Source organism: Rhipicephalus microplus, chromosome 4 (genome assembly GCF_043290135.1).
Source record: "Rhipicephalus microplus isolate Deutch F79 chromosome 4, USDA_Rmic, whole genome shotgun sequence".
Taxonomy (NCBI): Eukaryota; Metazoa; Arthropoda; class Arachnida; order Ixodida; family Ixodidae; genus Rhipicephalus; species Rhipicephalus microplus.
Genome location: NC_134703.1, coordinates 7,674,853 through 7,700,944, shown reverse-complemented (window position 1 = coordinate 7,700,944; position 26,092 = coordinate 7,674,853). Strand labels below are relative to the sequence as shown.

The window sequence follows — 26,092 nt, the reverse complement described above, 5'->3', positions numbered from 1 at the left end:
CATTTTACTTTGGTATGATAGCAGTGTCACTGACGATCAAAACAACATTAACTCAAGCCATTACATTAAAAAATAACAACGCAATAAAAGTCAAAACCTAGTTATGCAACCATGCTAAGCAGTTATGAGCAGCGCGAGTGCAGACAACGTCAATCAAAATTTGAAAGTCGCGCCATTTGTGGCAAAGCACCATCTCTCAAATGGAAGAGAAACCTCTTTGCTGATAGCGCCAAGCAAGCACAGCAGCACAAAAACAAAGCAAAAAACATGAAGGAAGGAATTTATTTCTATGTGGCAAAAAACACCATTGCAAAGAACAAGGCGTGTGACCTCTGAAATGGCGGGTGCGCGGCGTAGAAACACGCCATGCGCCTGCCCTCTCAGAGGCCATGCAAAGCCCAACCACACCCACCGCGCCGATGATGGGTTCTGCACCTGCAACTTCCACTGCAACGTTTATGCGCCACTACCTGATGCTGCATTTTTGTTGTTAAGTTAGTTGTGAACTTAGTTGGGACATATGGCGCGCAGGACACATTAGGCCAGTACGCTAGCTGCAGGGCTGTTAACAAACAGCATGAGCTGGAGCATTACAACCGAGTGGCTGGACGACACTTCAGTGTCGATCAGTGCGCTTTCGTTACGGGAGGAAACAAGACGAGCTTCGGATTAGAAAAAAAAGATTTGTCGTGAATTTCACGAGTCAAAACAAGCAATGCTGTCACGTGAAATTTTCGCTGTTGTAACTCTCGTGACTTTTTCCTCCCGTGTAATGAACCCTCCCCAGAGATTGGTGTTACCTTTTTTGAAAAAAAAAAGTGTGTTCATTATGCAAGTAAATATGGCATTTAGTTTGTGCAGCGACACTTATGAAAATGGGGTGACATACATGAACTAGTCTCAGAATAGGCAAATATAAAGCTCAAGAAACTGGAGGCCACGAGTACGGTTACCATAAACATTTCGAAATATGATGGCGGATAGGAAGGCACACATTAATGTCCAAATTTTCATCAAAGACAAGTTCAGTACTTCTCCGCAACTTATGCTACTGTTGTTGTTCAGTATAAAAGGCTTTTAATGGAACTCTACGTAGGCAAACACAAGTTAAATTTATTTAGGATAAGTTCTTTCAGCTCACAGACACATCTTTGAGGTATGCCCTCTATCTCGTGCATGCAAATACTAAAGGTGCGGGTTCCAATCCCTACCATGACGGCCATACTTCATTGAGGGAAAAATGCAAGCAGACCTATAAAGATACTGTGACTTACGTGCACTTGAAAGAACCCCAGGTTGTCAAAATTAATCGGGAGTCCTTCGCTAAGCATAAATGTATGGTGATTTCGGTATGCAAAACTATAAAGATTATTATTATTTAGCGCAATAACGACTTGATTTTCTTGTACTTTCAACTCTGGTTCATAAAATTTATATTTTATTTACTTACACAATACTGCAGGCCTGAAAAAAGGGGCCCAGGAAGAAAGAGAAAAAGTGAATACAGGCATGCATCAAGGCAACTTACACAAACATTCCTCTGTGTCAAGATCACATACTTAGTAAACAAGGCTAATAGATGTAAAAAACAGTAACATGAAAATAAAGAAGGCACTAATTATATAGCGATTATTAAAAAATAGCGCGGTGAAGTATAGGCAACAAAAGTAACAACACAGTTACATGTAAGGTTTTTACACACTTGAAGTACAAACTTGTTGTCATAAGTGTGTCATACACACATACATTCACAAAAAGTAATAAAGCATTTTTAAGACTTTGTTACATTAAGACTATGGCTAAAAGAGCACAAGAAGACTGACTACTATATATAATGGCATGTCAGCGTAGCATTACTATGGTAAAAATATGTGTTCAGACATCAGCATTAGATAAATGTACAAAACAAATGCATTTTAATGAAGTAGCAGTTATTGCGAGGTGAGCTAAGCAAGAAGGGCTAAGTTTGAAGACTTTTTGCATTTAAGAAACATCCTGCATTAATCTATTCCATGATCGAAAGATTGATTCACATGATGGTGCCATTGCAGTTGTACTTACTTGTTGACCAAGTCTTGCAATTTCTGCAGAGGATCTGGCTCCCCATCTCGGCCGAAAGACATCACATCACTTGCACTGTAGACTCGTATTATACGGTCAGCTGTGTTCACCAGGAAGCAGCTGCACAGAAGTAGATTTATTTATGGCTTATGCACTCTGCAGTACAAAAGCCTCTCCCAACGATCTCCAATTTACCTCAGCTGATGATTCATTGCCTGCCTGCAAACTTCACAATTTCGTCACTCCATCAAGGCCACTGCCATACACGACTGTGCTTCTCATCTCTCTGTACCGACTGTGTTAAACAACCTCCCGTTGCACGAACTGCGTTTTCTTCTTAGTGTCAGCTGGAACGTCCCTTCCTCCTTTACTATCTCGTATTGTAACACCTATCACTTACCATTCCAACGCATATTGCAAGGCTATTCACATGTTTCCTTGTTATCCTTCAAGTTAATTCACTGCCCCCAGATGTCAGTACCACACTGACCATATACGATGGTTGTGCACTTTATGCTTTAGAGACAGCAGTGAATTGCTTGTAGTTATTTGAGAATGTGGGACATAAGCACAAGCAGTTAATCAAGTGAGAACATAACAGGCAGCACAAAGTTCACAAAGGAGCAGAATAAGCAACTTACTCGCCCCGCCTAGCAAATTCGATCGACTTGATTGCCGTAGTGTTGGATGTTCCAGTGGTTACTCGAAATGATGCCTTCACTTCAAGATCTGGGACTGACACGACAAGTATCTGTGACAGACATGTGAAACACATAAGGGCATATGTCAGCATACATCATGTCAACTGCCTCACTCAGATCGAACGACAAGTCTGAGAGTGAATGAACAATGTTATGCTAAGCTTGAGTATAAGTGAGTACAGGTGAAAAAAAAATGAAAGCCCACATCCAAGAGAGCCTGCTTGAAGAATATTCTGGTGAGTCTGAGTCTGAAGTTAGGCAAAATATACTTAGTTCATAAATATGCCTCAGTCAGCTCCACATTTATCACCAACCTATGAGTATGGGCAAAGGCCTCAGTTTAATATAGTAGCGTGCTTCCCTCTACGAAAACAGCTGTGCTCCTATTTAGGCACAACGTAACCTCTTAAAAAGACTTCAAGGGCACTCTAGCTGTGTCTTCAAGAGCAAAACATGAAGGCGTAATGGGGACCAGTGCACATCGCCGTCTCAACTGCTACGCTGGCAATTCTAGACTGGCGTCAGTTCTCAGTGTATGCCTCAGTCATGTCGTAAGGAAACAAACGACAGTGCAAGTAACATTAGCCACTTCAAAATACATTCTCAGCTGCCAACTCCGAGTACAGCTGTTAGGTGCCAGCTACACTGTAATTCTTCTCTTTGCGAATCAGCAAACAACATGCAGCTGCTCTCTTTGTTGATGTTTTGCAACAAATGATGATTAAATATATCTTATTACTTCATAATAGGTGAGCTTTTAAAACACCCACTTGATGTGCAATTCACATGTCTTGATGCCTAGCACGATTCTACACTGTTTCTGCCATGAAATATTACATGCATTAAAAGTCAACTGCTGTAATTTCTCGAAGTCGATGGATCTCGATGGAATTCAGTGGATTAATCCATTTGCATGTTTCCGTAATTTATGCTAAATTACAGGCTTCAGAGTCTCGCAGATAGTTTTCAATTTAATATTGCTTCAAAATGCTCACCTTCCTTGCCAGAAATATTGGCAACATTGTGTGTATGACGTCAAGCTCGGCAAGGCGAGGAAACTTAGGTGCCACTGCAGTGTCTGTTTGTCTGCTGTAGATCGTGTGCATTTGGCCGGCGCATCCTTGTTCAAGCATGCAATTTCCTTTTCCTTGTGGGCGGGTGTGCGATAGGAGACAAGTGGTATTGCATTGTGGGCCGCACACAATGACAGACACTAAATACTTGCAGTTCATCCCAACACTTCGTCTCGATTGTGGGCTGTTTTAGCTAGTGATGCCGGCTTACCGCATGAAAAGTATGGTTAATATTATGGCTGTTAAAGAGTGCACATGCACAAACTTTAACGCACTGATACACTTTCCGTAACGAATGCCAAATCCAGCAGACCCTCATCTATCGTGAGAAAGGTACTCACTTGGTTGATATTAATAATCGAACTTATTAAAGTCATACTGCGTTCCACAAACTTATGCCCTCTTTTCATGACAATTTCAATGATTCTTAATTTGGCCACAAATTCTTTGGTGTGAGCATTTTGGCTTGTTGCCGCAGACACAAGCTTCGATGGCCTAGACGGATGTGTCATCTGTCACCATTATGCCCAATCAGGTAAGGAGATGCAAAAATATTTTCTGCTTCATTAAAGGATAACGGCGATGCTCATTGACCTCCAAATGCGAACGAATCGTACCTGTCAGTATCTGACTGCACGGAGGAGCGTGGAACGATCAGTCACAGGTAAGGTGAGGTGCAGTCACCTATCAGCGAAACACATGAAGCATCTGCTCTTCCCGACCTTGCAGGATTTCCGGTTCTTTTCAAGTAGTATGTCATTCATAGACACTACACTCGGTTTGGTTTCGGTTTCAGTAATACGCATTTTTGCTCATTAAACATTATTTTCGAAGTGGCTGAGCATTTCAGCTAACAGGCACGTGACAAGAGTGTCTCAGGAACATAAAAGCACGATTACCGTGACATGGTAAAAGATAGCCGGAGTTGGCCTTTAAAAAGAGACTTTTTGGATATGACATTCATATAACGTTCTTTTCTAGAACAGTTCGAACAAACGTCGTAGCTTGATGATACAACACCGGCTTGCCATGCAGACGGCCTGGGTTCGATTCTCCTGTGAACCAGTGATCTTTCCTTACTTCATTTGCACCTTTCTAGATTTTTTTAGTCACAAACAAGATGATAATTTCCCGCTCACAGCCAACGATGCTGACACCGGCGCCTGTGAAACTAGGTCTTTCATGCTACCAGGTTAGAGGCATAAACTGATGGCAATAGAAAGAGTTTGAAAGAGATGAAAGCTAGCACTACTTGCACTTTTGTGGTGACATCTTTTCCACCAGCTTCTTCACAATAAATTGCCAACTAGCACAATTAATAAGGCAACTGGAAGAAGTTTTGCAGGCTGCTGCGACGTCATTTCTCTGGACCAGCCGAAATAACCGATATTAGGAAAAATGCAATGCAAAATGACAAGAAAGCAATCAAACTTAAGAAAAAATGAAAAATATAGAGAATGATTAAGCCTAAATACTATAAGCTATGGCTTGCTGCAGTCTGCTGCTTTTGAAGAGCACCAGTAATGTTTGCAATGTACAGTTCCCAGTAGACTTGTTTGTTATATGAGTACATTTGTACTAGCAATTTCATACATTCTTAATCAAGCAGAAATATGTAGGCTTGTGTGGAGAATTAGAATATTCAAACAAATAATGCAGTATTCTAATTTGCTTCAAACAGAATTTGGGAAATAAAAATTTCAAATTATTCAAAACGAGTGAATAAATGCATACCAATCTGCATGTAACACCCTGTAAAGATGATTTCACTACAGTAAAGTTGTGCTAAGCCGTGAAAGCACCTATTCAAGTTATTCAAGTGCACACTAGTTAGCATGCGACTCCCTGCAAAAGTATTTTGACTGGAGTGAAGTAAGGCAAAGCCGCGAAAAAAGACATCAAAGAAAAAAATCTGCACTGCTGCAAAGCCCCACTTCAAGGTTAAATGAGGATGTTACCCTCAGATCGATTCATTTTTAAACTTTGGAGCTTGTTACTCTTTAAAGCCGATCTTCACAAGGAGTGACACTTATCACTACTCCTTTTTCCAAAAAACTATTGCTGTTTGGAATAAACTAACAGAAACATTCCCTGAACGCCCGTTAACGTTTGAAGAAAATACTGTTGCTCTTTTATAACTTCCTTAGAATTGTATCATGACCAAGTTGTTAAATTGCTTTTTTTTTTTCTTACAACTAAGAACATTTTATAAAAAAACACTTTGCAACCTTGTTTTCTCTTATTATTATGTATTTTGCTCACCCTGCTTGGACTTTTTGTCCGCATTATTTAAAAAATAAATAAAATATATAAATACCAACTTATACGCTCTAAGTATGGCAAACTTTAAAACGTAACATATTTTACAGAACTATCACTTGAATTCATTCAAAGTGAAATCCTGCTACTATTCAAAGTTCTTTCCACTTCTTTTGACCAAACGAATGGCATTTGCACAGGCCTTTTTTCATTTTTTTTAATTGTAAAGGTTAAAAGGCCATGACAAATCTGTCCATTTTTTAAAAACAGTATGTGATATATATACTATTCGACCAAAATCCGTATTCACTTCGAATCGACTTCGAACCTAAAATTCACTATTTGCACAAGCCTAGAAGTATAACAAGAAGCCAGACTGAAAACTTAGGTGTTTGGATTAAAGAATATTTCAGTTTTAACATGACCAGACACTTGGCAAGCGAGGAAAGGCAAATAAGCAAATGAGATGTAAATGACTAAGCCATGAACTACAGCTTGTGAAGCCATCTTTAAACAGCTCATTAATTACCGCTGCATCTTTTACTCCAGGCTGCACAGTTTCATGGAACTAAATAAGAACAATCGACTTCAAAGGCAGCTAACAACTCTTCTCGGCTTCTTCATTCTGGATAAAAATGGTGTCATATTAGGGCACTGCACTAATAGCAGCAAAACTAAAAAACAGCAGAAAGGAGAAGCTTGTGACGAAAAAAATCTGTAAATGGGTGGTGTGCTTGAGCCACAACCTTGGCTTAAAAGACATAACGCGAGTGTACAAATTTTTTTCATCAGCCCCATTGAGTTTCTGTGCTAAATTCAGTAACTCAAAGCCACTCATAATCGTGCAGCACATTCCATCTTATCTAATTATTCATGTCTTTCAGTGCCATATCTATGAAAAGCACTCTAAACTTACCTAATCTTTCATTGCACTGCAAATTGTCTAGTCTTGGCCTTTTTCAGAAAATCTATCATTATGACAGCCATTTGAAGGGCGCCCTTTTTCATCCACCTCACTTCATGTCAATAAGGACCGATCATCGCTTTAAGGTGGGCCTACCATCCTGTTGCACAAGACTGTGCAATGATTCCTTTGTGGCAAAGACAAGCACCGCCTGGAACCACCTTCCTACCTCCTTTGCCTTTATAACGGACCAAAAAGACTAGAAGCTCGCTGTAAATGATGCCCTGTAATTTTTTTGTTTTGCTGTTTATTTCTATTTTCTATAACTGCACCTCCGATTGTTCACACCACTCGCTTCTGTAGTGCATTCAGGCCTTGAAAGTACCTTTAATTAATAAATAAGTAAATAAACAGCAAGGTTAACTTAGCCTTTTTTTCTCCTTGTTATGTGGTATGTAAAAAAAAGACTAATAAAAAAATATTCTGCGAGTCGGAACTGATTTCGCTCTACTTTAGTGCCCATTGAATGCTTCATGTCCGTACGTCATCCCCATTAATGTAAAAACCTCGCATTCAAATGCTATCTTTTGATAAAACAAGAAAAAGTGAAATCAGTGATATCAAGGCATCAGTGGCAAAATTGGATGCCGCATGACATGAGTCAGATTGAGCATAATGGTATGTAAACAGACACTTTGATGCACTTCCCCAGCCTTTACGAAAATCCATCAACAGAAATAGTAACAGTTTCAACTATACAAAATATTTCAAGCATTCAAGCTTCACTACATTTTTGCTTTTCTGTATCATTACACATTAAGCACTATAAAAATACTGCAGCATACCTTTCCCTTCGCATTCCCTGTGTAGATATGGCCTCCTCTTCTGTCAAACGAAGCGACAATGTTCAGGTCGGACTGAAAATTACCAGAAGCAAAATACAGCAATGAGAAAACATCAAATGACAGTGAGAATGTGGTTCAAAATTGTGAAAACACAATAACTACCTCATCGTCGAGGGGAATTGTGGAATGTGCTCCATCTACGTTGACGAGCACGGCAGCATGCTTGATTGGGCACACAAGAAATGCTTTGCTGGAAGAGACGCAAACACCGCCTGCAATGACCATGATTACGCAGCAAGCACTGACAGCAAAGCAATGATTTTTCAAGGAACCATCTCATAATTCTTGATAGGGGGAAAAAACGAAATTCAGTTAGAGTGAGGAGTCAATTGAATCCTCAGAGAAGTCATGACGACCCCTTTGCAAGAACGGTCGCTTTGAAAAGCCCATGCATTCTGTGAGACGACTGAAGCCCATCAATGCCACAAGAACAGGGCAGCATATACTCTTGGATTTCTCGCATTGGTTTAGGCTTCACAATCACTATGCTAGCCGAGCAGCAACTGCTTGAATCCAACTAGCACATGCAAGCGGTGACCTTTCCGTGTATCAGGGCTGCATGACAGAGCCATGTTCCAAACAAGGCGAGGGTAAGCGCATGCCCACAAAGTGCGCTCAGCTGGCCCCGTTGTCTGCAAGCCAGTACCTTCTTCAGGGCATCGCCCCATAGCAGCACGCAACAGGTAAACCATGTTTTTGGCTTATAACACAAGTGGAGTATCTTTAAATTTTGTGTCATCGATTGCTTGCTACAGCACTCGCCTTTGGAAGGTAAACTAGAAGCAAAACTATTCACCTATTAGCACTGCTTGCTTGTATGAAGGGATGGGGTGGTGTCCTCCATATGTGACAGACTGGCAGACGAGGACCTGAGCTGAGCTAGCTTCGTGGGCATGCCCTCACAGCGTGGCGCTCTCATATGGCGATGACATGCCAGAAAGTGGCCATTTATGCATGACAGTTAAAGAGGCCATGACATGGCCACCCAATAATTTATGGTTTCCGACAAAAAATGAAGGTAGACGGTCAAATATGCTTGTACAGGTGTGAAAACTGGACGGTAAATTCTGCCCACCACTGGCGACCGCCATTTTGCAATGGTGTGCATGACGTCACAAGCCATTAAGGAGCACTGCCATCGTCTGCTACCAAACAGCACCTTCCACATGCGGTCAGTATGTTTTGCAAGTGTTGCTTGCTGCGTGGTCAGCAAGTGTCGCAGCGTGTTACCGACACCATCGCCATGACATCAGCGCCATCACTACCTCATGATTGGGGCAGTGGTTCATGGAGGAGCAGAAGCGGGGACTTCGTGTGTGTTGCGCATATTAACTTCAACCCAATCGCCACCAACTTAAGCGACGAAGAAAGCATCGAAGACGGGGGGAACTCACATGCTAAGAACATCAGTGTTGTGGCAGACTTTGCAGACGGCCTTCCGCAATAATAAATAGTTTTATTTCAAGCGTGGGATGCGGGCATCTGTCAATGCTGCATTCGCAAGCAAGTGCTACTACGCACAGTGGAACTAGCAGGGCGTGCAGATTTTTGTTTACAAGCACACGTGCATGCACGGCTTTCGATGCTGAACATGATAAATAAGTGATCGCAACAATGTCGCATGTTGGGACGATTGTTTTTTCATCGGTTCGTTGCATGTAGCTTACGTATACATTAGCCGAAGCGAATGGCATGTCAGTGTAGGGTTAGGGTTACTCACAATATACATTTTGGTTGAATGTTTGCTTGAACTCTGTTGACTGCACTCGGTCTCAGTAAAAACTAGGAAGTGTCACACTTGCTATTTTTTCAATATTGCTCCAATAAATATTTATCCGTAGTGGCAAACGGCATACACATTGCACATTCACAGGACACTTTTGACTTCAGACAGATTGACAGAAATTGTTTGCTGCAAGCATTGAGTTTGCTAAATACACCCTGTAAGGAACTCTGGCACTAGTGTCTATGGGAGCTGCAATGCATGGCACTTCACGGAGCATGGTAATTATGGGTATGACATGAATTTGCCTAGTCTTCGCACTTTACGTTTGTTCTGGCATTGCATGGCTGGAAGCTGCTTGGTCAGGAAACAACAATGGGCACATTTTTGGCAGTTACGCTTCACCACCTTATTCTTTTAGGCTTGCAACTTCAAATCGGGTCACGAAGTGAAAAACGGTCTGTTCTTTTTTTCGAAACAAAACCAAAACACAGCAATAAACAAAGACACAAGTGCGTTCGCCGCCCATGCGTGAAAACTGGGCAAATACATGTCATACCCATAATTCCCATGGTGGCTGAACGATCGCAGGGCCAGAGTCCCCTCTAGTTAATTTTAGGAAACTCTACGACTGGAAGTACCAGCGCTACATGGGCGAAGCGGTGGCATTGTTTCAATCACTGGGATTCATATAGTTCCAGTGCCAAGCTTAACATTGCAGAAAAAGCTCGATTGCAAGCCCAGTTGGTCACGGAACACGATTAACCTCCGGAATGCAGACCACGCAGCAGCTCGCCCAGAAAGCGGCTCATTACGCTGCGGCTAGCAAGCACGCCAGTGTTGCCGGGCTCTCAGGCCTCCCCTCACTTGTTTACAAAAGTATTCGATTTTAAGTTAGCAGCACAACCACATGCGCTGAAATTTCGCTGGCTTGTTTTTGAACATACATGGATTGACCTACAGAACACAAATTATGATCGAAAATAGTGAGTCATGGCTCCTTTAAAAGATTTTGGTGGCTGGACACATGCCATTGATGTCTTGTACAGGGCTGGAGCAGGATACATGGGTTTGGGAGCAGTCCTGGAAGCAGGGCAGCTCCCAGTCCTGCTTCCAAGTGCTTTTTGTATAGCAGACTTGGAGCAGTTAGAAGAGCCTTTTCGAGCAAGTTTAGAGCAGCAAGAATATTCACAGCAGATGTAGCGCATTCTAAGCACTTGTGAAGCAACGCCTGTTCAATAGTTTCAAGACTGCGGCCCCAAGGAGCTTGAAGACCCAAGAAATTTACGAGTTGCAAGGGTGCATGTGCAAAACCCAAGGCGCTCATGTGCTCTCGCACACGTGTTGTTACAAGACCAAAATATCGAAAACTAGCGTGGATCTCAAAGCTCTTGCTTCGCCAGCAAAATGATGCAGACGCAGCATTGTCCACCAGGCAATATAGGCTGCACTTTGCATAATTTGAATTTTATTTCATCACTTGTGGCGTCTCGTGCGTTTGAGCTAACGCAGCTTGCATTTGACCCAATTGTCAAACTCTGCTGATCTTACGAACGCAAGAGCAACTCCCCAACCTAGCTTGGGGACCCAGTGTATTGGGCCCTCAATTCTCAAACTCTGTAATACTGCACTTTTCAAACACTGAGCTAAATTGTGCAATAGCCTCATTATTGCGATAGAAATTATATGGACACTCCTGGCGGGTTTCGCTTTGGCCATTGCCGCCATGTCCCGTATAAATAGAAAATTGATAGCCTACCCCTGCACAGACCCACGCCCTAAAGAGCTTCGCCCCTAAAATCCAGAAATATACTTCGGCGCACGAAATTGAACATGGGTCCTCTGAATCGTGAGTGCAAGGCAACCACAAAGCAACTGAGGAGCACGTCCTTCAATGCTCAAACGGCAGCTATCTAATCTATTACTTACCGCTGCTGACGGGATTTCAGGGAAGAAAATCTATCGTGTTTTCAGCATTACCAGCAAGATGACACAATGAGCGCACGTAGCAACATCGTCACAACATGGCAGCCGCGCTCTTATTTTCCTCGTGAACTTAGCCCAGTGAAGAGCAAGGGGTTCGACGCTCACTCGCGCGCTTTTATCTCGCAGTAGGGAAGATCATAGGTGTTGGCTGGCGTTCGGCTCTTACGGGAACGATTCTGCTTCAGTTACCAGGCGCACAAAGTTCATTGCAATTGTTGCACAATCTACGTTTGCGAAAAAAGCAAGCTTTTTAAACACAGCAGAGTAACAACTGAGACACTTATTCGAGTTTCTCTGTACCTAAGGGTGTGTTTCGTGTGTCTATTGTGCATGAGAAGCGCAGGGCATATTTTGATCTGATGACCATTCTGCGCGTGACATTCTAATTTGTTGCTATTGCATTCATTGCTTCGCCTTTACAGCAAACGTGTGACTTTTTTTACTTGAACGCCCGAGTGTCAACTGCAGAGTCAATAGGCGCGAAGCACAGTGACCAAATGAACGAGAATACGCACATGCCCTCGATGAGCAATCACGTGCACCAGTCACCGCACGTCTGTTCAGGAATCTGACACCACCCCCTTAATTTGAGCACTGTTAGTACCATCCTTTTTTTTTTCTTTTCCAAATAGGCCATGGCTGGCAGTCAACTCTTATAGATAAGATATCATGTAACTCTACAAAACGCTGTTGTAAGAGAAAACAGCTGTTCAAAAGAGAGGCATTCTTCTCGCAGTCTCTTCACGTTAAAGGGGCCCTGCAACACTTCTTGAGCATGGTCAGAAAACACTGCCGATCGGTAGTAGAGGCTCCCGACAACACGCGAGTCAAATATTATAGCGAGCACGTGGCCTGGAATTCCCAATAAATTATCAAAGTCAGCTAATAATTGGTTTCTCTTTTCTCGACAAATGATGGAAGATGCTAAAAAATTACTCGAAGAAAGCCAATCTATCAGCCATTGGCTGATTTGAACATGGCGGACCCGGTCATTACAGAGATCACAGTGGGAGGCCGCAACTTGTCTACTCGTGTGCGCGCGATCACACCGATAAAGCTGCGCATCCCAACAACAACAACAAAAAACAGCTAAAGGTCACGAGGCACGCACAACATTTTCTTTGCACCCTCCATCCCTCCCTGCTTAGCTTCCAGCGCTTTTGTCGGGACGAGAAAAGTTAGATTGCAATTGCAGCATGTGAAAAATCTTTGTGACTCCACTCGCACTGGACGGATTCTTAAACTTTTTGTGGTGCTGAATTCGTGAGGCAATTAGCTCTTCCAGTGAAATTATTCTATGGTTACTTGAAAAAGCATTTCAGGGCCCCTTTAGGACCGCAGCACATAGAAGGGTTCACGAGCCATTCGCGCTGATGCCTGCTGAGATCGTGCCCCAATAGCGGTCGCGAGAACGCCCGAGATCGAAATTCACAGTTGCTCCTGGAGTGGTCACAACCTTTACGAAACTTACACTATAACCATTTTGACTGAACCAATAAGGCAATGCTTCAGCCATGTTTCTGGGCATGGCGCTTGATGGCTGTCACATTCTACGGCTATATTCTGGTGCTGTGGCACATTACGGCGCTGATAGGCAAGTTCGACGCAGGATGGCGCAGCTGTTCCACCCCTGCTTGTAACATCAGCATGAGCCTAAAAGAGCATGTGATGCGAGGTTTCATATCCATGGAAGTGTGTGAGTAATCATTTTTCCAGCATCTCGTGCACATCTTACGAATTACTATTGACTGTTTTATGGATAAGGAAAAGACGTCGGAATACTTCACCTGTTTGCTAGGCACCTGAATGGCCACTCTAATGACATGCTTATACTAAAGATGCCATGCACGTCGAAAATATATTTATTTAGCACCATACAGTTTAAACGTGAAACTGAAAACTGTATTGTGTATCCAAGAACTGATGCCCTTCTGCTTTGGTCTCGTATGAGACTGGCAGTATCGAAAATAAATAAATAAATAAAATCTGCTAGTAACCTGGTGGGAAATGCGTGGCCGGAAAGCTGTCAATAAGTTCTCATGGCTGGTAGAGGTAAAGAGAGATTAGCCACAAAAGATCAAAGCAAGCATACTCACTCATTTCTGGGATGAAATTGAACTTTTAGTATAGGAGATGGAAACCTATATTTTTGGTCACATTCACCGCTCACGACATCCCAAATACACACACTGTTGTCTGTCGATGCACTGAGAAGCTTGTGGCCATTTCGACTGAAGCTGAAAATACAAATTGTAATCATCAACACCAGCCTACCTCAAAAGTACAGAGCAGTGCAGAAACACTTTTTAAACATCTTCGATTAACAGTCGCCTGTAATCAAGATGTGCTGTATGTGCGCTAACGTAACAATTTCACCCTTTCACCTAATTTGCTGCTTTTGTTCTCCTACCCCCCTTGGCAGCCATTACTGGAAGTACTACAAGAAATAATGATGTCAAATGCTCTTTCTTGAACCCAACATACGCGGAAGGTTAGTTTTCATTAAATTGAGAGCTGAGCAAAAATCAAAGCACCAGATTTATAGCGTTTTCAAACGTAAGAAAAAGCGACCCATTTGGAAACCTCAGTAGACGACCATCGGTTAGCTTGGACCACCTCTTTTTTACACTGAAACCACGTGGTCCTTAGATCAAGGAGTACTGGTGTCACAAGATTTAGTGAGGCAACCACTCCCACAAAATCACGGTGTTGTTTAAGAGCACACAGATGCATATTATGGCAGACGCCATGAATATAATGTCCGAGTTCATTATATTTCTGCAGTTCACGTGCGTGTTTGCCATTGTGTTTGTAGTTCACCTTTAAAGATCCCTCACTTAGTAATATCACTAAGGTCTTCCGATAAGGAGCAATTTTCGGGGCAGGAAAAATCTCGTTTTGGAGCACTTTGGAGCAGCAAAATTTTCCATTTTCGGGCAATCTGGAGCAGCTAACTTCGAATTCTGAAGAACAAGCAAGTTGCACTTACATTTAAGGACATGAAAAATTATTCTGAGGCTCTTGTGAAGAGCTAAAAATATTCAGATTCATTGCAAATTTCACGGAGCCAATCATATTAGAAGCACTCCTTATTTCAGTTGATGATGCTAAAATAATGGCATTAGGCTGTTGAGCATTCTGGAAAAACTTCTTCAGTGATTATTTTTCCAGCAAATCAACAAAATACTGGTTGAATAAAATTGTACTTTATGAGATAACAATATAAATACACCTATGTGGTTACTAGCAGATATAGTAGACTAAACTATGACGTACAACGCTAGAGACTCACACAAACCCAAGTGCATTTCCCTAAGATGACTTCAAGAATAAAGAAAAGGTTCTTTTTGTTCCCGACTGATTAGAATACTGGGTGTAATATGACGTCATTCAGCTAGTCTCAGAAAGCCAACCCCCTCCGGCACTCATCTTTGTGCTGAAGCTACACAATTTAACAAACTTCATTTTCCTTTTGCAGCAATATTTTATGTGGCTCGGGCGTTCTGTCTATACTCCGAAAACCCCCTACCGTGTCCTCTAGAAAGCAATGCATAAAAAAAAATCTCAAAGGGTACCTTATGCATACACCTAAGACAACTCGAAGGCAAGATCCATTTTGTATTTAATAGGGTAGCAATTATATGGACATTCTCGACTGGTTTTTGCTGTTGCCAAGGGTGTAGCCAGAATATTTAAAAAAATGGGCGGGGGTGCACTTTGATCAGAGCCTAACCACGAGATTGAAGTAACCAGAAGAATAAGAATGGGGTGGAGCACATTCGGCAGGCACTCTCAAATTATGACAAGTAGATTGCCACTGTCCCTCAAGAGGAAGGTATATAACAGCGGGGGATTGGGCAGGCAAAGGTCCTTTTGCGCTATATATGCCATGGAGAAAAAAATTTTCGAGGAGGGGGGAGGAGCACGTTCCTGATTTGCACCCCCCTCCTCCTAGCTACGCCACTGGCTGTTATGTTTTGTGTAATGTCCCGATCGATAACATCCCCCGGCGCATCGTGTTTTACATGCAGGTAGGAGTGTACGAGGGGGGGCCACGAACGCGGCTAATGCAGAGATATGAAGAGCTGATCTATCTCCTTTGCATTGAGGGCGGATGCGATAATATCCCCCGCATGCCAGGCGTCCCATCGATTGTTACTCAAGCAGAGAGGAACGCCGCGTCGCCCGTGTCCAAGCCACAGGAAGGATCGAGCTAGGCACGCGAAGGGAGAGAGGGCGTTGTTTTGAGCTATGACTTTGAGGGTGTAGTCGCTGACACACGCGCTATTTACGACTGGCATACCCTTCTACCTTCTACTCTCAACGCTAACAGACTATGTAAGAAGCACTTCGCTTTTTAGAGCGGCCATATAAGGATATGCACTGAGCCTTGAACGCAAGGCGGCCCCACCATCATTGCGCCATTTCGGAGGTCCATTCGTACCCGACGTTCGTGCAGTACACATAGAATCATACTGGTCTAGAACAGCAAAACGCATGCCTGTTGACACTGTTGTTAGCTGCGGCTTCTATCTCTTGTTAGCTACAAGTTTCCATTGATGCTTACATTACAGCACAAGGGCCTAGCACGCAGTATGACCATGTTTGGTAGCACTACAGTGTCTCTTGTTACATATTTCTGAACAAAACGCCAGCTGGAGCGGCCGACTGGGCACTCTAGACAAGTCTGATTCCATCTGTATGTGCATTGACGTGCAAGAGATGTTTCGGAGGTCTCTAGTCACCCAAATCACGGATATCAAACACCGTGCCTGCAGCAAGTTTTTGCGAGTGCGCGGACCTTGGAAATGTCAACCCCTGCCACTAGCGTTTCTCACGGATGACGTCAAGCCTTATTATTTGGTATAACAATACAATTTGTTGGTAACCCATTCCTTTATAAAAGCACAAGTGAAACTAACCAATTGTATCTTATTTCAAATCCGATATCGGGTAAATCAAAAAGCTGGCATCATCATGGAGAATTTAGGAAAAGGACTAAAAGCCATCGAGACCTCCTCAGGTTGGGCTCTACATGGACCAGCGCCCACTACCGCTACCGCCGTTCATTGCAACGAGGTCATCATACTGAAAACCGAAGTGACAGACCGTAGCACAATAACAGATTATTACGGGCACTTGGAAGTCATGAGCATAAAATGCAAGGGCCTGAAAAAGACCCAAAATGAAAATCCAGAAGTAATTTCAGTCGAAGACGCGTCCAAGCTGCGGTCAGAAGTCAACGAGACACCATGTGCCTCCATGAAGAGAGAGAAGTTGGCTTTGGACCATTTATGCATTCTTGGCATGCGGTCTATTAAACCTCTATAATTGCATCTCGAAAAACTGAAAGGAATATTGAATGACTTAACAATGCTAATGCATCTTGACATCGATGTATTGTCGTCAATTCATAGAAAAACTGCAGAATTCTTGAAGCAAAGAACGGCAAATAAACGGCACCAAACTTTCACGACAGGGGTGAGCTCAGGCCTGAACAACACTCTCACTGTGTTGAATTTTTCCACAGTGATGATGAGCCCCAGCAAGCAGGACCTATGTGATTACTTGACAAGAGAAGCGTGTTGTCATGAGTCTTTCCTTGTTTGGTGGGCAAGACACAAATGACTCGCTTCTGAAGACCTTGATTGGCCGCACCACTCTACCCACTGTGTCCCAGCTTGGCTACTGCAACAAGCGCAAGCAGAAGAGTGCTTCTAAGGGAGCCTTGAATGCCGAAAAAATGAAAGACGGCGCAGCATGCTTTCTTGGGAAATGAAAACAACATAAGCCCACAACCTAGCAGCCTATTTACAAACGAGCAACGGAAACTATAGCTTCTTTGTATAGAGCAGCTCCACAGACTACTGGGTGGAGCTACCATGAAACTGGCCTTTTAGCATCTGTACCCGCTGGAATTGAACTTTCCGTAAAATCCTGCGTGCGGGGCAGTTTGTTGAAAAAAAAGATCGATAAAGAAGACGATCTCTTCTGGCCTTGAAATCACGCACTGCACCAGCAACCCACGGAAACGGGTGCGAGTTTATTGTCCATAAAACCTTTTTTCAACGCAACAGGAGGCTCGATTTTCTACACAAGCTATGCTGAATGTGCTCTCGAAAATCCTTTTGCATTCAGTCTATTACTGACCATGAAAGCTGCAACATTTGTGCGAACACAAGACTAGCAGTGTGCCTCATGAACATTTAGTTAGACGTGAGAGGATAAATGAGTGCTAGATTGTGATAGAAAATTAGTTTCATTTTAAGGGGTGGCACCTGCAGGATGCGCAAAGCGTGGGAACATGAGCACATGCAAAACAGAGGCAGATTAATCTTGCATCTTGCTGCAATTGGCAGTAAAAATTAAAGAACAAAACGTGCAAATGTTCATTTTGTGAGTTTTAATATTGTTCCCAAGTTTTATTCAACTATATAAGCTACAAATTTTGCAAGCTATACATATCCTGTCAAATAACTGCTACCGTTGGTGATGTGAGAGCACAAGCATCTACCTAGAGAAGCCACATCACAGCCCTACCAACTACCAAGGGACACTCTATTGTGTCCTCTTTCCCTCATTCCCTGGGAGTGAACCTGCGAGAAGGGAAAGCAGCATTCAGCTTAAAGTTTAGCTCATTTCTGCAGCATGTAGCATTGCAAATTTTTGGAGGACGTGATCATAAATGCCAAGGCTATGCAATCTGCTCGTCATCTCAGAATCGTCAAACCTGGTGAGGGGTTTTTTAAAGGGCCACTCACCAGGTTTGAAAATTTTGAGCTGACAAGCACAATGCGTAAATGAGGCGTCCATGGTCACGTCTGCCAAAATTTTCAATGCCACGCGCCGCGAAAGTGGGTCAAATTTCAAGATGAACGCTGCTTCCCCCTCCTTTTTGGGGGCGCGTGCCCAGAGAATGAGGGCATGACGTGCACGTATGAAGAGCCCCACATACACGTCAATGCAGTGTCGTTGGTCTTTTACGTAGACGACTACGCTCCGACGTTGCCAACAGTGGCACATACCAAAAATTATTTAACGCGACATGCATAGTTTATATATTTGTTGCTTGAAAAGATTAATAAATCTCTAGATAAATAATGAGACGCAATAAGGGAATGTGAGCATTCTTTTTTTTAACTTTTCCCCCACAATTTGCAACGAGATGCGGGGCTCATGTGCCCGCGTTTCGCATGCGTTCGTGTCCCTATGGTCGTGGTCAGCACATCGAGCAGACCACAGCCGTGGAACGCTCCTACACGTTCGAACACTCATTGTGCTCATCTATTCTACCGTGTCTAAGGCAGCGTTTCCAAACCATCCCGCATAAACAAACAGTAGACCTCAAAACAACACTGGTCAACAGCAAAAAACAAAAATATATATATATAAGAAAACAATGGTGCTCGCGTGCTTGGGAGTTTGGACAATTTAGGTGACATTGGTTAGGCTTGTTCGGGCACGTCATGCGCATGTGACCTTTTGGTCACAAGCCGGAGAGGGTAGGGAAGAGATTTGGCTTGCGAAGGCTAAGCGGAGGAGCGGCAAGGGTTTCGAGCTCGCTTCCTCTCAACCTGGTTTTGCGCCGCTTTAAAAAAACAGTTTTCGCAGCTCGTAATAAACCGCTTCAAAAAATTTTTGTGGCAAAATGTTCCTCATCGGACACCCATTAGCTTTTACGATCTAACTAAAATTTGGTATGGGGCCTGGTGAGTGGCTCTTTACGAAGAAACCTTCAGCCACATATGGCGCTCACCTGCACAAAGGGTGTTACCACTATGCGCACCGATGAGGCCCCACAATTCAGACACTTTGCAACATCTCGCGTTGACTCATAAAACGCTGGGTTGGTGCCATTTTCAAATTTATAATCGTATATAGTACCAATTACAGCGTACTTTTTGCAGAACCTCAGATTTTCCATCTCCCTTACATGACATAACTCACATGGCAACCACATGAAAGCAACTACAAAATCCTCCTCGTTTAGAGTGCCCCACTGGCCGCTGCAATTTTCTGCAGAAATATGCAAAAAACCGACCCTGTAACAATAACATAGTCATACATCACGCTAGGTCCTTATGCTTCATAATTTAAGCTCGAACAGAAGCTTGAAGCTCGTGTGAGGAGGCAGCTGCGGACAATAGTTAGAAGGTCTGTAAATATATATATTTTTCAAAGTGCACCTAAACTTGAGTGCATAAAACTTATTGAATGGTCCCCCTCTTAGAGTGCAACCATACTAGACAGAAGCAAGAACATTTTTTTTTTATTCCTGAGAGGCACCTCAGGATTTCAAGAAAGTCTTTTCACTTGCCATAAGGAGCAGACTGGGTGCACGTGGGCACTGACAATTTTGGCTATACCACGAGTCAGGAAGTCCCAGATTACAAGCCGGCCATCATTGCAACCAACAGCCAAGAGAGTCCCACGTTTGTTGAAAGCGCACGTGACTGCCAAGCTTATGCAGTCCAGAGCACCATCGAATTCCTGCAAAGAACGAGTAGCAATGAGGAGCCTGAATGCTTCAGACAACACCAAACACAAGCTGAAAACAGACAAAATAGTGGAACGTAATTAAATTAAACTCTTGTGGCGCTGTGCCTTAACATGCCATGGTTAAACTAAAGAATTACACTTTCATAAGAAAGTACACATATTTACTTTATTATACAGATGAACGCAATCAACAGCCATACATTCAAGAAGTTCACATCCAGCATATAACATCATTACACATCAATTCCTGCAAACGCATCAATGCCAGGAAATGTGGCTATTGTTCAGCATGAATAAGTTATATGCGACTACGTTTTGCAAAAATGCATATGTTTTGCCAATAATACAACTCATGAAGCTAATAGACAGTCCGAGTGTCTCACAGGCTTTCACGAAAACATGCCACTTTGTCTTGTTCTTTTCATACACTTCTAAATCATTAATTTCTTGTGACTCAAGCAAAATAAAAATAAGACAAACAGTTCCAGAAATGCCACTGAATCAACTTGGCAGACATTAGTACTTCTGATAATTTTGAAAGGAACCAAGGACATCATTAAATTTCACACGTTCCATAACGATTCACTATTTCAGAGGCAGAACGCTTGACATTAAAAGTGCCACTTGCCGCGCACACCCTGAATAAGCACACAAGCCTTATGTTTAACTATCAAGTAACAGTTGGACCTACGTGAAAACTAGCGGTTAAGGACGCAAGCAACTTGCTGTTAACACAGGTCGGTAAATAACTGCAAAACGGCGACTGCTTCAGTTCAGTGAGATGAGCAGCAGTATAAAACGCTAAGCAATTCGCTTGGGCGTTACACACCGCAGTCTAAGTTGCACATTTTATTGACAAAAGAATTGTCATGACGCTACAACGACACCGTAGGGTAAAGAGTCAAGGTTTACGTATTAAGATGGCTATACCGGGAAACAACAGCTTCCCAAGCAAAAGCGTCTCCGAGATTGCACTGCACATTTGTCACTCTAGAATGGATATATTAGCTAAAAACACCAAGCAGGCCAAAATGATGAAACAGACCTCGGGGTAGTTCTGCCCGAAAGATTCTGGAAAGCAAAATAGAGAAAATAATAGGTTAGTGACTTAAAAGTGTGGTGGTTTGGGCTAGTTGGTATGACATGACGGTAGACATAGCGCGAGAATAGAACGACGACAAAGGGACAAAGCGCTCGTCGCCTTATTGTCTCTTTGTCCTCGTTTCGTTCTCGCGCTATACCTACTTTAGTAGTGTGGCAGTTTGGGCTAGTTGGTATGACATGACGATAGTTATAACCGTTAGTGACTTGTCATACAAACACCGCAGCACTAGCCTTTAGATGAAGTTTCGTGTACAATGCTTCTACTGGTGGTACAAAGATAAAACTTTTATGCGCTTATTCCCAAGACTCTCAGGCAGAGCAAAGAACAGCGAGAGATTGTAGAGCCATCTCAAATAGTTAGCTGGACGCGTCAGAATGTCATGGTCGCCAAGTTTCCTACGGTACTTACCTAATAACTCGAGGTTCATTTTGCCTTGACAGCGTATTTAGAACATATATTTACATCTTAAGCATTAAGGTGAAGAATAGCGCAATCCAATGTTACGTCTTTCGCAGGAAAACGCAAGAGTATCACATATACTTTGAAAACTTGATTTACTTCGACGCCATTTTGTCGACTTGACATGGCTTGGCTTGGTCCAGTTTGAATAAATAGAGTCGTAAAGTCAGTGTTGATTTTTCACTTTACATGCCTTGTCGGCTACAGCCATGCTTGTAGCATAAAAAAAAAAGCCAAATAATTCTTACATGCCTACTATTTCAGAATACTTATGCAAATGCAGCCAGAAAACAAGCTTTGCTTTTTAACGTTCAAAATGTTGTATGTCTTGAACAACTTGCGGAAAGCATGATCAAGGGCTGCCTGCGTTTAATAACACAGCTTAATATTTGTAATTTCAATGTAAACATTCGACAGATGTCTGTTTGGTTCAGTATAAAAACTGGGAAATGATTTAAACTTCAACCAAAAGTTTTTTGAAGAACCCGACGTTTCGGAACCGATTTGGTTTCTTCCTCAGGGGAAACTTGGTGATCTGTGCTTGGACTACGTAGCAACGGCGTCTTAAAACCACTCGCGTGACGGTTGGTGACCCCCCCCCCTCTCTCTCTCTCGTTTTGCCATATAGCGCAGGGGACAGAGCTAAGGGCACTGGCACATTGGTGAACAATGAAACGATGTCGAATGAGACCAGGCTATGGTGGCTAGAAGGAGAGGTGTCAGCATCATCCCGGCCGCGTCAGAAGTGTGGGAGCTTGGGCTAGTTGCTATGGCATGACGATAGTTATAGCGCAAGAACAAAACGACGAGACCTAGCGCGTGTCCTTCGCGTCCTTTTTGTCTCTGTGTCGTCGTTTTATTCTCGCGCTGTGCGTCTTGAAAGGAGGCGTGCTGGTATTTCACTCGGCCGCAAAGCGGCGCGCAAGCCGCCACCGTGATCGGTCGAGTGGCGCTAGCCAGCCGCAACGTCTGCACTTTGCCTATTTGGACTTGTTCGGGATAAATACGTGCCAATGTGACCATGCAACAGTGATGAGTAAACAGCAAAGACACTGCTTTGCACCTGGATGCAAGGCGCGATATGCTTCGGCCCGCAAACAAGGGGAGAAAGCGTCTCTCTTCTCTGCTCCCGCCGATGATGAACAGCGCAAGGCTTGGGAGCGTACGATTCCTCGTGCTGACAAACCACTGGAAAAGAACTGCGTTGTGTGCGAAGCTAATTTCGTCGAAAGATTCATCGTCCGTAGCTACAAGCATGTTATCAACGGGTTCTTAGGAACTTGGGAAAAAGCTGTACCTAAGGAGGGTGGGTTCCCGAGTGAATCAACTGCCGAAGAACTCCACGTCACCCTTACCAGCATCCTTTCCATCCGGCACTATTTCACGAAAACCTTGGGCTATGAATACTTGATGACGTCTCGCCTCTGCCAAGACACACTTAAAACCTTTTTGGAATTCTGAAGCAAATGTCTGGTTCGAATGATCACCTTTCGCTGACACAATTTTTTTTATCTCTGTGAATTGCCTCTGTTTATACAGTTTGGCACAGTCACCCTCCAGTGGAAACATACCTTCTGGAGTTCCGAGCAGCCTTCTATGTCCTGGCATCCACAATAATTCAATAAATTTACAGGATAAGCTGGATGAGCTGCTAGATGTGGGGCGCCTCAAGAGGTTCATGAAATTATTATTGCTTGTGAAGCCCTCCCTGACCACACTGATCTCATTTGACGCAAAAGTGACTCCCTGATCATTTATTACGTCAGTGGCTATGTGGCCTACAAGATAGTGAAAAAGACGAAGTGCAACGAATGTAGCAGGTTGTTGCTTCACTCAGAATTCCAGCTTGCTTCCGGCAGAATCATGCTTTCTCTACCCGTACGGGTCCTCAACAGACCTGCTCAAAGCTCTGGAAGGTGCATTCGCCTATTGCTTCATGTTTCAACAAGGTGAAAAGTGACAGTATAACAGACCTTATCTCTTGCCTGTCTGTGAAGAGGTTAAGTAGGGTCGGCTGTGAACACCACAAACTGGAAGTGACAAATCAGATAATTAGATTCTTTACACTGACCAGAATGCATTTTCTCGTTGCTGGAAAAAATACGTCGAATAAAAAAAGAGAAAAAAGAGTTCTTGAATTTAACACGTATGACTTAACTGTCATAGTGTTAACTCAGCGAACAAGGTTTTTTATGGTATTGTGCATTACTCACACTCTGTTGTTTCTTGTGATTTTACTATTGTCTTGTTCACATTGTTACAAATCTCCCATTAACAACTATGATGTCACTGTCTGGCTGTGTTTTTCACATATGCAGAAATAATTTTTTTCGTGAACAGGTTTGCGACTGTACCTATGTTTGCCAATGAAATCTCAATGCCATGTGTGTATGTATGTCCATTGTATCATCGTATATTTACCGTTCTCTTTAGTTGCCTTATTCACTTGATTTAGCTGAGTTTCATATATCTTGCAGTTTTCTTCAACCTTAATGCATATGCTGTGTTTAGATTTCATGATGTTTTTCATTCTCGAGAAAAAAAAAATGTCTTGCTTGTAAAATTAGATCTTGATTGCGCAAGTGATAAAAATAACGGTTGCCGATACCTTTACGTTCATTGAGACTTCACAGAGAACACTGCGGCATCAAATTTGAAAACTGCACGGACTTTGCTTTGGTGTCAAGCCAAAATTAATTCTCTACCTTCTAAGCTTCGTAGCTGATATACTACGAAGTGAATTGAAAACACTGGTTTTCAGTGCCAATACACGCTTTGCAGAGCACCGCCAGAATTTTGACAGGTAGACTCTGCTATAATCCACGGGGTAGCGTGAAATATTTGCAACGAAAAACAACTGATACGCGTGTGCGGTCGCGAGGAGAGACATCTCGAAAGCGACCGCAGCGCCGCCGCATCCGGATGAATTCTCGCTCGCTCTCCGGCGCGCCGATGCTGACACCTCTCCCTCATGCCACCATAACCAGGCTGTCGTCATCGTCGATGTAAAGAGGCTGGAACGTTTTGGCCTCTGTAGTCGATGCTCACCTTTGACTACAGCGGCTGGAATAGGGAAGCGTGATGAACGCGCCGGCTAGCGCGTAACGCGTTGGGAGGAAACTGCCAGGTAGCGCTGGCACACGTTTGCACGTCACCTAAGCCGGCGATGCGCTGCGCAGAAACGGTATCAACCACGCGTGCGGGCAATGTGAAACATTTAAAATATATTTTGTTGTGTGTGCATGGCCTCAAACGGCGACCGAGAAAATATGTTAATTAGCTTTGGAATTACATGATGCCTACGCAGGTGCGCTACTGAACTGAAACATCGATGGGGTGCCAAAAGGGAGCGCGTGACCGCACTGAAACATTTTATTGATGTGAAGTTGTAGAAGAGTGGAACGATGAACTAAGTTGTGAGCCACTGCTAGCAACACCTTCCACGGCGAACCCTCATTTCCTCAAGCACTAATCTGTAAATAAAGCCGCATAATTCGTAACGTCAAACTCAGAGACGAGAATCATGAGTGGTATCTGGATAAAGACCTTTTATTTTCTGCACACTGGTAATACAACAAATTTCCGAGTAGTGACTCACTATCTGTTTACAACAATGCATTCTTAATATTTGGTCGTGCGTCTTTTTTATCCCCCCCCCCCCAAAAAAAAGTTTTGTATTTCACAAGCGCCCCACAGAACACTGCTTCACTTGGGCTGAGAGCCTAGGTAACGCGCCTTAGCCTCATGTACTTACTTGATCTTTTCACGGGAAGATGCTCACTCCTTGTAGAGTGCCTTTGCGTAAAAACGCAAATGCGTGAGCAGAAAAAAAAAAAACTTGTTCACTTGATTGCTGAGGCTTGACCATGTTGTGCGCTGCTCAGTGTGACATGTTTTTTTTTTTTTTCAATCAGGAAACAAGCTTTTTCAAGCTGTCACTGTGAAGCTCGTTGTAGATAACCCACTTAAAAAAAAGGTCTTTCAAGGGCGTCTACAAATGCGAAGAGCTTCCTCGAAAGGCCTACCTTTAGGCGTCTGCACGGGGGGGGAAAGTGGACGGGCGCCTTCCTAGTCATTTAGGAGGGGGGCGCTAAATCGGCTGTATACATTAACTAGGCGGCGGGACACTGTTTTAGTCATCCAAAAGGGGGCGCAAAATCTGCCTGATACACTGAATTATTAGGGAGGGAGCACCCTGAAATAAACATTTTCCTCACCCCCCCTTGAATTGCAAGCACGCCCATGCCCCTACCCGTTTCCATGCGGACAATTTCGCCGTTCACAGTGAGCTCGATGTGCCGAGAGATGTACATCTCGTCTAAGTGCAGCTCTCACACAGCCAAGCTTTGTTGAAGCAGCTTGTCAGCGCACCGGATCACTCTCCACCACTGCGCGGAGCTTCATCCTTTGAAACGAC

General features: G+C 43.3%; 1 protein-coding gene across 1 annotated transcript in view; it reads right to left on the bottom strand.

The window, feature by feature from the left end:
• The window catches only part of LOC142814156 (retinoblastoma-binding protein 5 homolog), an 86,494-nt gene extending 64,697 nt beyond the window's left edge, over positions 1–21,797 (bottom strand). Inside the window, exons 1-8 of the mRNA XM_075892128.1 lie at positions 21,625–21,797; positions 21,157–21,182; positions 19,930–20,102; positions 13,709–13,849; positions 8,006–8,093; positions 7,844–7,915; positions 2,703–2,812; positions 2,062–2,181 (exon numbers count right to left, since the gene is read on the bottom strand). Coding sequence (XP_075748243.1) covers positions 2,062–2,181; positions 2,703–2,812; positions 7,844–7,915; positions 8,006–8,093; positions 13,709–13,849; positions 19,930–20,102; positions 21,157–21,182; positions 21,625–21,643 — 749 coding nt within the window. The 5' untranslated portion in view covers positions 21,644–21,797. The remainder of the gene's footprint in view (positions 1–2,061; positions 2,182–2,702; positions 2,813–7,843; positions 7,916–8,005; positions 8,094–13,708; positions 13,850–19,929; positions 20,103–21,156; positions 21,183–21,624) is intronic.
• Between the last annotated feature and the right edge of the window lie 4,295 nt (positions 21,798–26,092).